The 12,607-nt window shown below is 57.5% G+C and overlaps 1 protein-coding gene across 2 annotated transcripts in view; it reads left to right on the plus strand.

Moving 5' to 3' along the window:
* The window catches only part of CSPG4 (chondroitin sulfate proteoglycan 4), a 38,843-nt gene extending 26,880 nt beyond the window's left edge, over positions 1 to 11,963 (plus strand). For both annotated transcript variants that reach the window (XM_084968703.1, XM_003128485.7), the window contains exons 4-10: positions 169 to 651; positions 959 to 1,135; positions 3,830 to 4,028; positions 4,108 to 4,242; positions 4,342 to 4,508; positions 8,727 to 8,910; positions 9,209 to 11,963. In XM_084968703.1, coding sequence (XP_084824829.1) covers positions 169 to 651; positions 959 to 1,135; positions 3,830 to 4,028; positions 4,108 to 4,242; positions 4,342 to 4,508; positions 8,727 to 8,910; positions 9,209 to 11,043 — 3,180 coding nt within the window. In that variant the 3' untranslated portion in view covers positions 11,044 to 11,963. The remainder of the gene's footprint in view (positions 1 to 168; positions 652 to 958; positions 1,136 to 3,829; positions 4,029 to 4,107; positions 4,243 to 4,341; positions 4,509 to 8,726; positions 8,911 to 9,208) is intronic.
* Positions 11,964 to 12,607: the final 644 nt, after the last annotated feature.

The following is a 12,607-nucleotide window of genomic DNA, read 5'->3' on the forward strand; positions in this document are numbered from 1 at the left end:
GCTACATGGGACATAACATGTGTGTCTCTGTCCACACATTTGCACTTTTGTGTGCGGTGAGACTGTAGGTCCATATCACTGAATCTGAGAATATGTGACTGTGCACATCTCCGAGAGTATGAATCAAAGGCCTCAACAGCCTCCCTCTGTGGCCCCTCTGTTAACCAGGCAGCCCAGGAGGCAGTGCCACCAACAGACATCATGTTCTCAGTGAGGACCCCACCGAGTGCCGGCTACCTGGTGATGTTGTCCCACGGCACCACGGCCGCCGAGCCGCCCAGCCTGGACCCCGTGCACAGCTTCTCTCAGGAAGCAGTGGACGCGGGCAGGGTCCTGTACCTGCACTCCCACCCTGAGGCCTGGAGCGATGCCTTCTCCCTGGATGTGTCCTCAGGCCTGGGTGCGCCCCTCCAGGGCATCCGCATGGAGCTGGAGGTGCTGCCTGCTGCCATCCCACTGGAGGCGCAGAACTTCAGCGTCCCTGAGGGCGGCACCCGCACCCTGGCCCCTCCACTGCTCCGCATCACGGGGCCCTACTTCCCCACGCTGCCGGGCCTCGACCTGCAGGTGCTGGAGCCACCCCGGCATGGGGCCCTGCGCCGAGAGGAAGGACCTCCAGACGGAGCCCTCAGCACCTTCTCCTGGAGAGAGGTACGGCTGTCATAGAGACCCAGGGTGCACCTTGGGAGGCAGGAGCCCACATCTTTAGAGCACCTCCTCTTTAGATACCTTATCTCATCACTGGCAGGGAGAGATGAATGTCCCGGTTCCCTCACTCCTTCATTCCTTCACTCTGGGAGGAATGGCCGTCCCCATTTCCACCTGCAGAAACTGAAAAGCCCTGAAGGAGTCAATCTCCTCCTGCACCCAAAGGCAGGGCATGAAGGGTGCTGGGTCTGAGACCCACCAGGAGTCAGGCCTGCTGGGGCCTGACCTCCAGCCCTGGACCTGCCCGCAGGTAGAACAGCAGCTGATCCACTATGTGCATGATGGGAGCGAGACGCTGGCAGACAGCTTCATCTTAGTGGCTAATGCTTCAGAGATGGACCGCCAGAGCCATCCCGTGGCCTTCACCATCACCATCCTGCCTGTCAACGACCAACCCCCTGTCCTCACCACAAACACAGGCCTGCAGGTGAGAGCATTCTAGAACCACCTCCCGCCTCCCCTCCCAGAGAGAGACCCAGCACATAGCTCCCCCTTTCTGAGCCTCAGGTTCCTCTTCTGTAAAATGAGGACACTGCCACATGCCTCACTAGGTTATCGGGAATCGAGAAGAGCTATTGCACTGAAAATAGAACACAGGTTAAGGCTTTCTTATTGGACATTTCTAAGTGCAGTAGACAGCCTTGTGCATGGGCATGCTTGGCCCTGTCTTCCTTGGACTCACCTTTAGCAGGAAACTTTTGCAGTGGCTCAAGACCAGATCTCCTCGGAGTTCCCGTCATGGTGCAGTGGTTAATGAATCCGACTAGGAACCACGAGATTGCAGGTTTGGTCCCTGGCCTCGCTCAGCAGGTTAAGGATCCAGTGTTGCCTTGAGCTGTGGTGTAGGTCGCAGATGCGGCTCAGATCCCACATTGCTGTGGCTCTGGCGTAGGCTGGTGGCTACAGCTCCAATTAAGACCCCTAGCCTGGTAACCTCCATATGCCACGGGAGCAGCCCCAGAAAAGGCAAAAAGACAAAAAAAAAAAAAACAAACAGAACTCCTGAAGAAAATTCTTTCAAACCCTTAAAGGTAAGAGTTCCCATCGTGGCTCAGTGGAAACGAACCCATCTAGTTTCCATGAGGTTGCGGGTTCAATCTCTGGCCTCACTCAGAGGGTTAAGGTTCCAGCATTGCAGTGAGCTGTGGTGCAGGTGGCAGACACAGCTCGGATCCCACATTGCTGTGGCTGTGACGTAGGCTGGCAGCTACAGCTCTGATTCTGCCCCCAGCCTGGGAATCTCCATATGCCGTGGGTTCAGCCCCAAAAAGACAAAAAGATAAAAACAAAAAAAACCCTTGAGGGTGGACTCCAACTGCTCCCCACTTCCACCTGCAGCAAATCATGGCCACAGCTTGGCTCCCCAGCTCGCTGCCTCTTACACTACTGCAGAGTAGTGGTGCCCCCATCCATCCGAAGTGGAGGTTTAGGCCAAGACAGGTAACATAACTTCTCCAGGGGTCACAAAGGAAGTTACTGGTGGAACTGAAAGAGTGTGGCTTGACCGAGGCCACACAGCAGGATAGCGAATGGCAGGGCCTTGGATGCTGACTTCTATGGTATGAACTCTGGGTCAGAAGCAGCCATGGAAGGTTTCAAAAGAGGGCTGATGGGATGTCTGTGACATGGGGCACTGGGAATCTTTGCTGGTATAGGATGTGCCTGGTGGAGAGGCCAGCAGAGGGTAAGGTACAGCTAAGGGCTGCCCTGGGACCACAGTCAGATGGTGCTGTGTGGCATTTCAGCCACAAGATGGCGCTGCCCACTGTGTTTGTGCCGGGAACCCCGCGCTGACGCTCGGCCTCTGTACTTGGTGGCCCTCCTTCCAGTGTTCCCGCAGAGGTCTGCCTTGGGCTGGGGGAAGGAATCCCAGAGGGCTCAGTTTTCCAGGGATAGAAACCCCTCCCCAATACTGCCCATAAGTTGCTGACCCAGCAGGACATGTAACAGGGCCCTGGGAGCAGGATCCTGCCCTGCTAGCTGGTGGGAGGCCTCGGGGAGGAAGTGCTCCCCTTCCCTCTGAGCAGAGGGAGAGGCTGCCTGCACCCAGCATGTCCTCACCCACCTGCCTGGGGCCTGTGATTGCACTGGAAACACTGGGCTCCATCCCTCCCAGTATTGCTCCAGCTTACCAAGCCTCCCATACCCTCCCTCGTATGGAAGGGGAGCCCATTTCTAAATATCCTGGGCAGGAGTTCCCATTGTGGTGCAGCAGAAACGAATCCGACTAGGAACCATGAGGTTTCAGGTTCAATCCCTGGCCTTGCTCAGTGGGTTAAGGATCCAGCATTGCCGTGAGCTGTGGTGTAGGTCATAGACGTGGCTCAGATCCTGCGTTGCTGTGGCTGTGGTGTACGCAGGCAGCTATAGCTCTGATTACACCCCTAACCTGGGAACCTCCATGGGCCGTGAGTGTGGCCCTAAAAAGACAAAAAGACTAAATGAATAAATAAAGAAATAAATATCCTGGGCAGACCAAAATCACCATGCCCAGGAATTCCTGTTGTGGTGTGGCGGTAATGAACCTGACTAGTATCCATGAGGACACAAGTTCGATCCCTGGCCTCACTCAGTGGGTTAAGGATCTGGCTTTGCTGTGAGCTGTGGTGCAGGTGCTACTCGGATCTGGTGTTACTGTGGCTGTGGCGTGGGCCAGCAACTGCCACTCTTATTAGACCCTTAGCCCAGGAACTTCCATATGCCAAGGATGCAGCCCTAAAAAGCCAAAAAACAAACAAATAAACCACTGTTCCCATAGTGTGCCAGACTCACCATGGAGGGTCTGAAGAGAGACCCCTGCCCTGCCAGTGAGCCACATTAAGCAGCACTCCGGGTCATGGTTAAGGGCTCTCTAGAGGTAAATTTCCATGAGTTCACCTTAGAGACAAGAAGGATTCGGGCAGGTGGGGAGCAGGGAGCTTTCGCATGGAGGCCCTTGGGCTAACAGGGCAAGGTGAAGGGGCTGGGGCTTTGTGCAGGGAAGCCCAGGACAGCGTGCACCTCCATGCCAGCTAAGAGCCTGAGCCCAGTGCTTGGAGCCCTGCTCGCCGCCCCAGGGCCTGGGAGGAAGGAAGTGGGTGAGCTTGGCCAGGGCAGAACCTTCACAGGCTTGTGTCCCCAGATGTGGGAAGGGGCCACTGTGCCTATCCCTACGGAGGCCCTTAGGGGTGCAGACAACGACTCAGGACCCGAGGACCTGGTCTACACCCTTGAGCAGCCCATCAACGGACGGGTATTGCTGCGAACAGAGCCGGGCACCGAGGTCCACAGCTTCACCCAGGCCCAGCTGGATGGCGGGCTTGTGCTGTTCTCACACAAAGGTAAGTGCTGAGAGGTGGGGATGCCCTGAGCGTGGGCGCCGGCATGGGCCAGCGAGACCCAACTCCACCCCTGTCCTAGGAGCCCTGGATGGAGGCTTCCGCTTCAGCCTGTCTGATGGTGAGCACACTTCCCCTGGACACTTCTTCCGGGTGGTGGCCCAGAAGCAGCCGCTCCTCTTGCTGGAGGGCAGCCGGACGCTGACTGTCTGCCCAGGTGGGTGCACCACGCCAGGGTCATACTGCCTCTCCAGCCATTGCAGGCCTTGCCCTGGCTCCCGAGCCAAGGCTGACAGTCCCCTTTTGCCTCTCGCAGGCTCTGTCCAGCCACTCAGCAGCCAGAGCCTGCGAGCCAGTTCCAGCGCAGGCACCGACCCCCGCCACCTGCTCTACCAGGTGGTGCAGGGTCCCCAGCTTGGCCGGCTCTTCCACACCCAGCGGGGCCCCGCTGGGGAGGCCCTGGTGAACTTCACTCAGGCAGAGGTAAGGACCCCTCTCTACAGCCACCACTTAGACTCCAGCCTGGAATAGCCCACTCTGCCTCTGGACACACATGTGGACATGGGTACGAGCTCCAGCAGTGTTGGCAGCCACTCCCCGGGCTCACCATGGTCCAGCCTCTGCATGCCCCCCTCCAAGGGCCACCAACCAGTCAGGACCACCGGGGCTTAGTGTTCCGGGGCAGAAAGAAGGATGCAGGAAGTCAGAGCTATAGGGGCTCAGAACAGGGATGATGTTCTGGGGCTTGGCTTCTAGAAGAAACTACAGTTGGACCCTAGGAGCTGGAAATAATACTCTGCGTGGGGGACACTAGATACCCCAATGGCTGATGGGGGCAGTGCTTGGTTCAAGGGGATAGAGTTTGGGATGAAGGCAGCTGCTGGGCTGGTGAACAGAGGTGTAAGCCTGGGGCTCAGGTCAAGAGCAGCAAGAAGCAGAATGGGTCCTGAAAGCAGATGAGTGGGCAGAAGGCAGCTGAGTAGGTGAGTTAGGAGCAAAGCTGCCATCCATCCATCCATCCATCACAGCAGCTTCAGGACACAGCTGTCCCACTGCACGCCAGAGGCCATCAGTGAAAACCAGAATTGAGCCACAGGAAGGGTCAGACCGATACGCTGCTGGGATCACAGAGCCCTCTATGCTGTACCAGTGGGGCCAACAGCCATCACTTAAATTAAGGTCCCTTCTAAGTGCAAAAGGTGCAAGCATTCTAGGGCAGCCCTGGTTCTCCCCAGGGCAGGGCAGTATGGAACTTTCAGGCATCGGGGAAGGAAGTCACCTTAACAAGGGCAGGAAGAGTCTCTCAGTCCTCTCGCATCAATATTCCCCAGGCCTGGGTTCTCTGTTCTCCCAGCTTCTGCTATGGCCCCCTTTCTGCTCCTCCCCACAATGAAATATTCAGCAGGCTGGAGGCTGTAGCAGCTGTGCACCCTGAATCCCTGGGAGCCTTTGTCACTGGATGCCCAGGAAGGAGGAGGAAGTCCCCTCCTGGACCTGCTCTGCTTCCCTCACACCCCAGCAATCCAAGTTCTAGAATGAATGGCCCCTAGGGGGTCTGGCTGGCAGGGCCACCCAGGGAAGCTGGGAGGAGGGCAGGACTGGGTGAAGGGGGCAGGCAGGACTGACAGCGCCACTGTCCCTCCATCCTCTGAGTTGGGTGGGGCAGAGATCAGCTTTTCCCACTTTACAGATGAGGAAACTGAGGCTCACAGAGAGAGGTCAGGTGACTTCATTCCAAGTCCATGGCTAGTAAGAAGCAAAACCAGGACTGTGCCTTCAGACTGCTGGCCCAAGATTTCTTTCACCAAAGAACACTGCTGGTTCCCAGAGCTCAGGAAGCCTTCCCACCTCACCTGTGACTTGCCTCATCCCAAGCCAGTCACCCCCACCCACAAGGAGCTCCTGTACCCAGACATCCAACTTCCCACCCCCACCCCTAAGGGTCTCCATTTCCTCCCCACCCACCCATTGGCCTGGGCCAGAGGTTACAGCTGGTAGTCCTTGCAGGCCACAGCTGGCCCACAGATGTGTTTTACTTGGCCTGCACATGCCTTTAATATTTTTAAATTAGTGGTCAAGATATAACCTTTGGGGGATTACACACACACACACACACACACACACACACACACACACACAGGCCCTGATTTCCAGTTTCTTATAAGACCTGTGTTCCCTCTTCCGGCCATCAACTGAAGAGCAGCTGTCCCTTTGACTGGCTCTGCTCCCGTCTCAACCAGGCAAGGCTCCCCAGTTCACAGCCCCCCTGCTCCTAGAATCTCCCGCACGCTGTGATCCCAGTCAGTTTCCCTCTCTCTATTGCACAAGTCCTGTTTTTCTGAGAGAAGGAAAATAGTTCCCTGTGTCTCCCGAAAGGGGAAAACAAAAGATAAGCCAAGAAGACACGTTGGGATTAGAAGGGGGAGGGAACGGATTGCTTGAGGGAAGTGGAGACTATGCCTTAGTGTTTAACAGGCAGATGGCCCTGGAGCACAGCGGGTGTGGCTGGAGTGGAGTTGCCGTGGGAGGCGTGGGAGGACGGGAGGTCACGGGTAACAGGGTCACACAGGGTCTTTGAGGCCAAATGAGCCCTTGTACTGTCTGAGCGAGAGTGACATAGCCTTATTTACATGGTTAAAGCTTCACTCTGGGAGTTCCCTTCATGGCTCGGTGGAAACAAATCTGACTAGCATCTGTGAGGAGGCAGGTTCGATTCCTGGCTTCTCTCAGTGGGTTAAGGATCCAGCACTGCCGTGAGCTGTGATGTAGGTGGCAGACACGGCTCAGATCCAGCATTGCTGTGGCTGTGGTGTAGGCCAGCAGCTATAGTTCTGATTCGACCCCTAGCCTGGGAGCCTCCACATGCTGCATGTGCGGCCCTAAAAAATAATAATAAAATGAAAGTTCACTCTGACATCTGTGTCAAGAACAAACTGTAGAGGGGGTGGAGCAGGGGCCAAAGCCAGGACGCAGGAGGTTTGGGGAATAATCCGGGCCAGAAATGATGGTATGTGAGAGGAGGAGAGGAATCAGTGGTGACTCAAGAGCTTGGGGCTTGAACCACTGGAAGAACAGAGCTGTGCCCTCTGCAGTGGGAACCTGGGAGCGGTGGGGCAGGTCAGGGATCATCTGGGACATACTGAGTTTGAGACATCCCTCAGACATCCCCACGGAGCTGCCCGAGAAGCAGGTGGTCATGAGCCTGGAGTTTGGGAGAGCACAGCCGGGCTGCAGATACAAATAAAGGGGTCATCTCGTGGCTGGCATTGGAGGATGTGAGGCCCACTGAGAGCCCGTGAGCAGTGCCTGTAGCTAGAGTCTCAAGGCCAAGCCACAGACATTGAGGAGAAGGGGCAGGACCAGCAAGAGTCTGTGAAAAGGCAACTAGTGAGGTCGGAGGGAGACTAAGAGAGCAGAACCTTTGGAAGCCACCAGGTGCGCTCAAGGAAGGAACGCTCGATTGGGTAGAATGCCGCTGAGCGGATGAGTGAAAGGAGGCCTGGGAATAGACCACTGGGTCCAGCAACCCAGAGGCCATTGTGCCCTTGGCAGCCATAGGAGCAGAAGCCTGGGTGGAGTGCACTCAGAATGGCATGGGGAAGAGTGTAGACTATTCTTTTTGGACTCTGCTGCAAAGAAGAGCAAAAAAAAGAGTTCCCTGGTGGCTTAGCAGGTTAAGGATCCAGCATTGTCGCTACTGGGGCTCCGGTCCCTGCAATGGTGGGAACTTGACCTCTGGCCCAGGAACTTTTGCATGCCTCAAATTCAGCCAAAAAAGAAGAAGAAAGGAGTTCCCGTCCTGGCTCAGTGGTTAACGAATCCGACTAGGAACCATGAGGTTGAGGGTTTGATCACTGGCCTCGCTCAGTGGGTTAAGGATCTGGTGTTGCCGTGAGCTGTGGGGTAGGTTGCAGATGTGGCTTGGGTCCCACATTGCTGTGGCTGTGGTGTAGGACAGTGAAGTCAAGAAGTTTTTTCTTTTTTTGTGTGTGTGCTTTTTTTTTTTTTTTTTGTCTTTTTAGGGCCACCCTCACTCACTGCATGTGGAAGTTCCCCGGCTAGGGGTCGAATCAGAGCTGTAGCTGCTGGGCCTACACCACAGTCACAGTAACTGGGGATCTGAGCCACGTCTGCAACCTACACCACAGCTCACGGCAATGCCGGATCCTTAACCCATTGAGTGAGGCCAGGGGTCAAACCTGCGTCCTCATGGATACTAGTCCACTGAGCCACAATGAGAACTCCAAGAGAAGTTTTTTCTTTAAGGTGGAGGGTTAGCTTAGTTGCGTAATGATAAGAATGACTCACCTGGGGGAAGAAAGACAGGAGATGGTAAGATCGGTGTCTTCAGAGAGAAAAGAGGCAGGGATTTCATTGCAAAAGAGGAAAGATATGCTATTGAGAGAAACACAGAGAGGAAGACTTGCCCCAGGGGCAGAGCTGGGGCTTGACAAAGGCATCCAGCTGCAGCTCCGGGCTCTTCACTGTCATGGGACTGTTTTATGGTGACCCACTGAGTTGATGAGGGAGAGTGCAGGCTCCAGACAACATGATGCACAGCAGGGAGCACCTCAAGGGAGGCTGGACACTGAGGGGCTGGCAGGGAGCTCCAAATGCCCCACCTGGGACCAGCCTGTGATGAGGCTCCTGGGCACCACAGGCTAGACCTGCCTCCATCCCAACAATGGGTTATCCCCACAGGTATATGCTGGGAATGTTCTCTATGAGCACGAGATGCCCCCCGAGCCCTTCTGGGAGGCCCGCGACACTCTGGAGCTCCAGCTCTCCTCACCTCCTGCCCCCGACGTGGCCACCACCCTTGCTGTGTCCGTGTCTTTCGAGGCTGCCTGTCCCCAGCGCCCCAGCCGCCTCTGGAGGAACAAAGGTGAATTGCATGATTGAGCTGGCAAAGTTGGGGGGACACTGGGAGAGGCCCAGAGAGGAGGGGACATAGGCCAAGGTCAGTAGTTCATGGCAATTCCCAGGACATGGTAAATTATAGAGAGGGTGGGTGAGTGGGGAGGCTTTGAGGTCAGATTCTGGTCCTCCTGGGCCCCTGAGCCCCAACCTGGGGCACCTGGCCTGAGGCGGGAAGCACAACCTTGCCTTGAGGACCTGGGTCCGAGGGTCCACAGCTCTGCCCTCAGCGGATGGTAGCATCATCGCCTGTGTCCCGCCCCCAGGTCTCTGGGTCTCCGAAGGCCAGCGGGCCGAGATCACCACGGCCGCCCTCGATGCTTCCAACCTCCTGGCCAGTGTTCCATCACCGCAGCGCCTGGAGCATGACGTGCTCTTCCAGATCACACAGTTTCCCACACGGGGCCAGCTGTTGGTGTCCGAAGAGCCCCTCCACGCCGGGCGGCCCCACTTCCTGCAGTCTGAGCTGGCCTCAGGGCAGCTGGTGTACGCCCACGGCGGTGGGGGCACCCAGCAGGATGGCTTCCGCTTCCGTGCCCACCTCCAGGGGCCAGCTGGGACCTTGGTGGCGGGACCCCACACCTCAGAGGCCTTCGCCATCACAGTGCGAGACGTGAATGAGCGGCCCCCTCAGCCACAGGCCTCCATCCCACTCCGGCTCACCCGGGGCTCCCGCAGTCCCCTCTCCCGGGCCCAGCTGAGCGTGGTGGACCCAGACTCGGCTCCTGGGGAGATAGAGTACGAGGTTCAGCGGGCCCCCCACAATGGCTACCTGAGCCTGCCGGGGGCCAGCCCAGGGCCAGTGACCCGCTTCACCCAGGCTGATGTGGATGCAGGGCGGTTGGCCTTCGTGGCCAATGGGAGCAGCGTGGCGGGCATCTTCCAGCTGAGCGTGTCTGATGGGGCCAGCCCGCCCCTGCCCATGTCCCTGGTTGTGGACGTCTTGCCCTCAGCCATTGAAGTGCAGCTGCGGGCACCCCTAGAGGTGCCCCAGGCTGTAGGGCGCTCCTCCCTGAGCCGGCAGCAGCTCCAGGTGGTTTCCGATCGGGAGGAGCTGGACGCAGCCTACCGCCTCACCCAGGGGCCCCGCTACGGGCACCTTCTGGTGGGCGGGCAGCCCGCCACGGCCTTCAGTCAGCTCCAGGTAGACCAGGGTGAAGTGGTCTTTGCTTTCACCAACTTCTCCTCCCCTCACGACCAGTTCAGCATCCTGGCACTGGCCAGGGGTGCCAACGCGTCGGCCACAGTGAATGTCACCGTAAGGGCTCTGCTGCATGTGTGGACAGGTGGACCATGGCCCCAAGGTGCCACCCTCCGCCTAGACCCCACCGTCTTAGATGCGGGCGAGCTGGCCAACCACACAGGCAGTGTGCCGCGCTTCCGGCTCCTGGCGGGACCCCGGCACGGCCGTGTGGTCCGTGTGCCCCGGGCCAGGACAGAGCCCAGGGGCGGCCAGCTTGTGGAGCAGTTCACCCAGCAGGACCTTGAGGATGGAAGGCTGGGGCTGGAGGTGGGCAGGCCAGAGGGTAGCCCTCCTGGTCCTGCTGGCGACAGTCTCACTCTGGAGCTGTGGGCAAGGGGTGTCCCTCCTGCCGTGGCCTCACTGGACTTTGCCACTGAGCCTTATAATGCGGCCCGGCCCTATAGTGTGGCCCTGCTCAGTCTGCCTGAGGCTGCTCGGACAGAGGCAGGGAAGCCAGAAAGCAGTACCCCCACAGGAAAGCCAGGCCCAGCGGCCTCCAGCCCCGTGCCCGCTGTGGCCAGGGGAGGCTTCCTGGGCTTCCTCGAGGCCAACATGTTCAGCATCATCATCCCCGTGTGCCTGGTCCTCCTGCTCCTGGCCCTCATCTTGCCTCTGCTCTTCTACCTCCGCAAACGCAACAAGACGGGCAAGCACAACGTCCAAGTGCTGACTGCCAAGCCCCGCAATGGCCTGGCGGGCGACAATGAGACCTTCCGCAAGGTAGATCCCGGCCAGGCCATCCCACTCACAGCGGTACATGGCCAGGGGCCCCCACAAGGGGGCCAGCCTGACCCAGAGCTGCTACAGTTCTGCCGGACATCCAACCCTGCCCTCAAGAACGGCCAGTACTGGGTGTGAGGCCTGGCCTGGGCCCAGATGCCGATCAGGCCAGGGACAGGCTTGCTCAGGCCCCGGCCCCCATGGCTCCCCTGTCCTGGTGCTGTCTGAATGTTCCCAGAGCCAGAAGCCCTGGGGACACCAGGGGTGGAGGGTGTTGGGAAGAAGTCCCAGGGGTCCAGGACCACGTGGAGTCAAGAGCTGGAACCTCCCCAGCTCACTCCGAGCCAGGAGAACTGCATGGGGCCGAGGGAAGAGGCAGGCTCAGAGTCAGTCCCCTGCCCTGGAGCTGGTGTGGGCTGTCACAACCAGACCCACTTCCTAGATGGTCAGGACTCTGGGTCGTGGGTCTGTGACCTTGGGTAAGTCACACCTGACCCAGGCTGCTAAGAGGACAAGGGGAAGAAAGAGAAGGGAGGGACAGATGGGGACTCCTAGCTTTTCCACGCCAAGCCGGGCCTCCGCGCAGGTCTGCCCCACAGTTGAGAGGAAAACTTTTTTCCCCTAGTTTTTTAGGGAGATGATGTTCCCTGGAGCAGAGGGCAGGAGGAGAAAGCTCCTCCACTCCCTGGAAGGCATAAACCAGTAGAATAATATATCCAGGGTGCAAGCCGGGTGGGTCGCTCTGGGATGAGTTTAATTAAGGGAGATTGCAAGGAAGCTATTTAATACGGTGCTGAGCTAGCCAAGACTGATGGAGCCTCTGGGGTGAGGGGTAGAGAAGTATCTGAGGCCAGCTCATTCTCAGGGCCCCACCTTGATGGGCTGATGGCTAGGCCAGCATGGGTCTGTGGCCTCGGAGTGGGTTGGGCTGGGGGGCATGTAGGGTCTCAGGCCAAGAACCACTGCAGTGCCTGTGTTCCCCTGCAGATGGAGGGGTGGGTACTTGGGGGCACTCAGTTCCACGGCGCCTGGATAAATGGTGCTTCAGAGGTTCTGGACAGCTGCGTGTTTTTTGTCTGACTATGCACTGGGCCCTTTTCCCCACCAGCCTACACTCCCCTGATGCGGGCCATCCTGCTGGACCTCAGCCACCAGGATGGATGGGGCCTGAATGTCCACCTCCTAGAGCCTTCCAGATATCCTCTGACAATCTTTTGTGGGATGGAACCAAAGCCTGTCAGTTTAGTAGAGATAGGCTAGATCCTCTCCAAGGAGAAGAAAGAAGGAAGGAAGGAAGGAGGGAAAAAGAGAGAAAGAAAGAAAGAAAGAAAGAAAGAAAGAAAGGGAGGGAGGGAGGGAGGGAGGAAGGAAAGAAGGAAGGAAGGAAAGAAGGAAGGAAGGAAGGGGAAAGAAAGAGAGAAAGAAGGGAAAGAAAGAAAAAGAAAGAGAAAAAAGGAAAGAAAGAAAGAGGGAAAGAAAGAAAGAAAGAGAAAGAAGGAAAGAAAGAAAGAGGGAAAGAAAGAAAGAAAGAGATGAAACCAAGAGATGTTCAAAGTCCTAGCCGTAGATTTCTTAGCCCAAGTTTGGCCTCCAGCCCTGCTCCTTTCCACCCACCTTCGGAGCAGCAAAGGTGAGGAGAGAAAGGGACTTGGGGATCCCAAGGCTGGGCCATGGTGCTAGGGGCAGCAAAGGCAGAGGGGGA

This window comes from Sus scrofa, chromosome 7, assembly GCF_054392235.1.
Source record: "Sus scrofa isolate SSC_HxYL_T2T_F1_AM1 chromosome 7, Sscrofa_HxYL_maternal_Yorkshire_Landrace_v2.0, whole genome shotgun sequence".
Lineage (NCBI taxonomy): Eukaryota > Metazoa > Chordata > Mammalia > Artiodactyla > Suidae > Sus > Sus scrofa.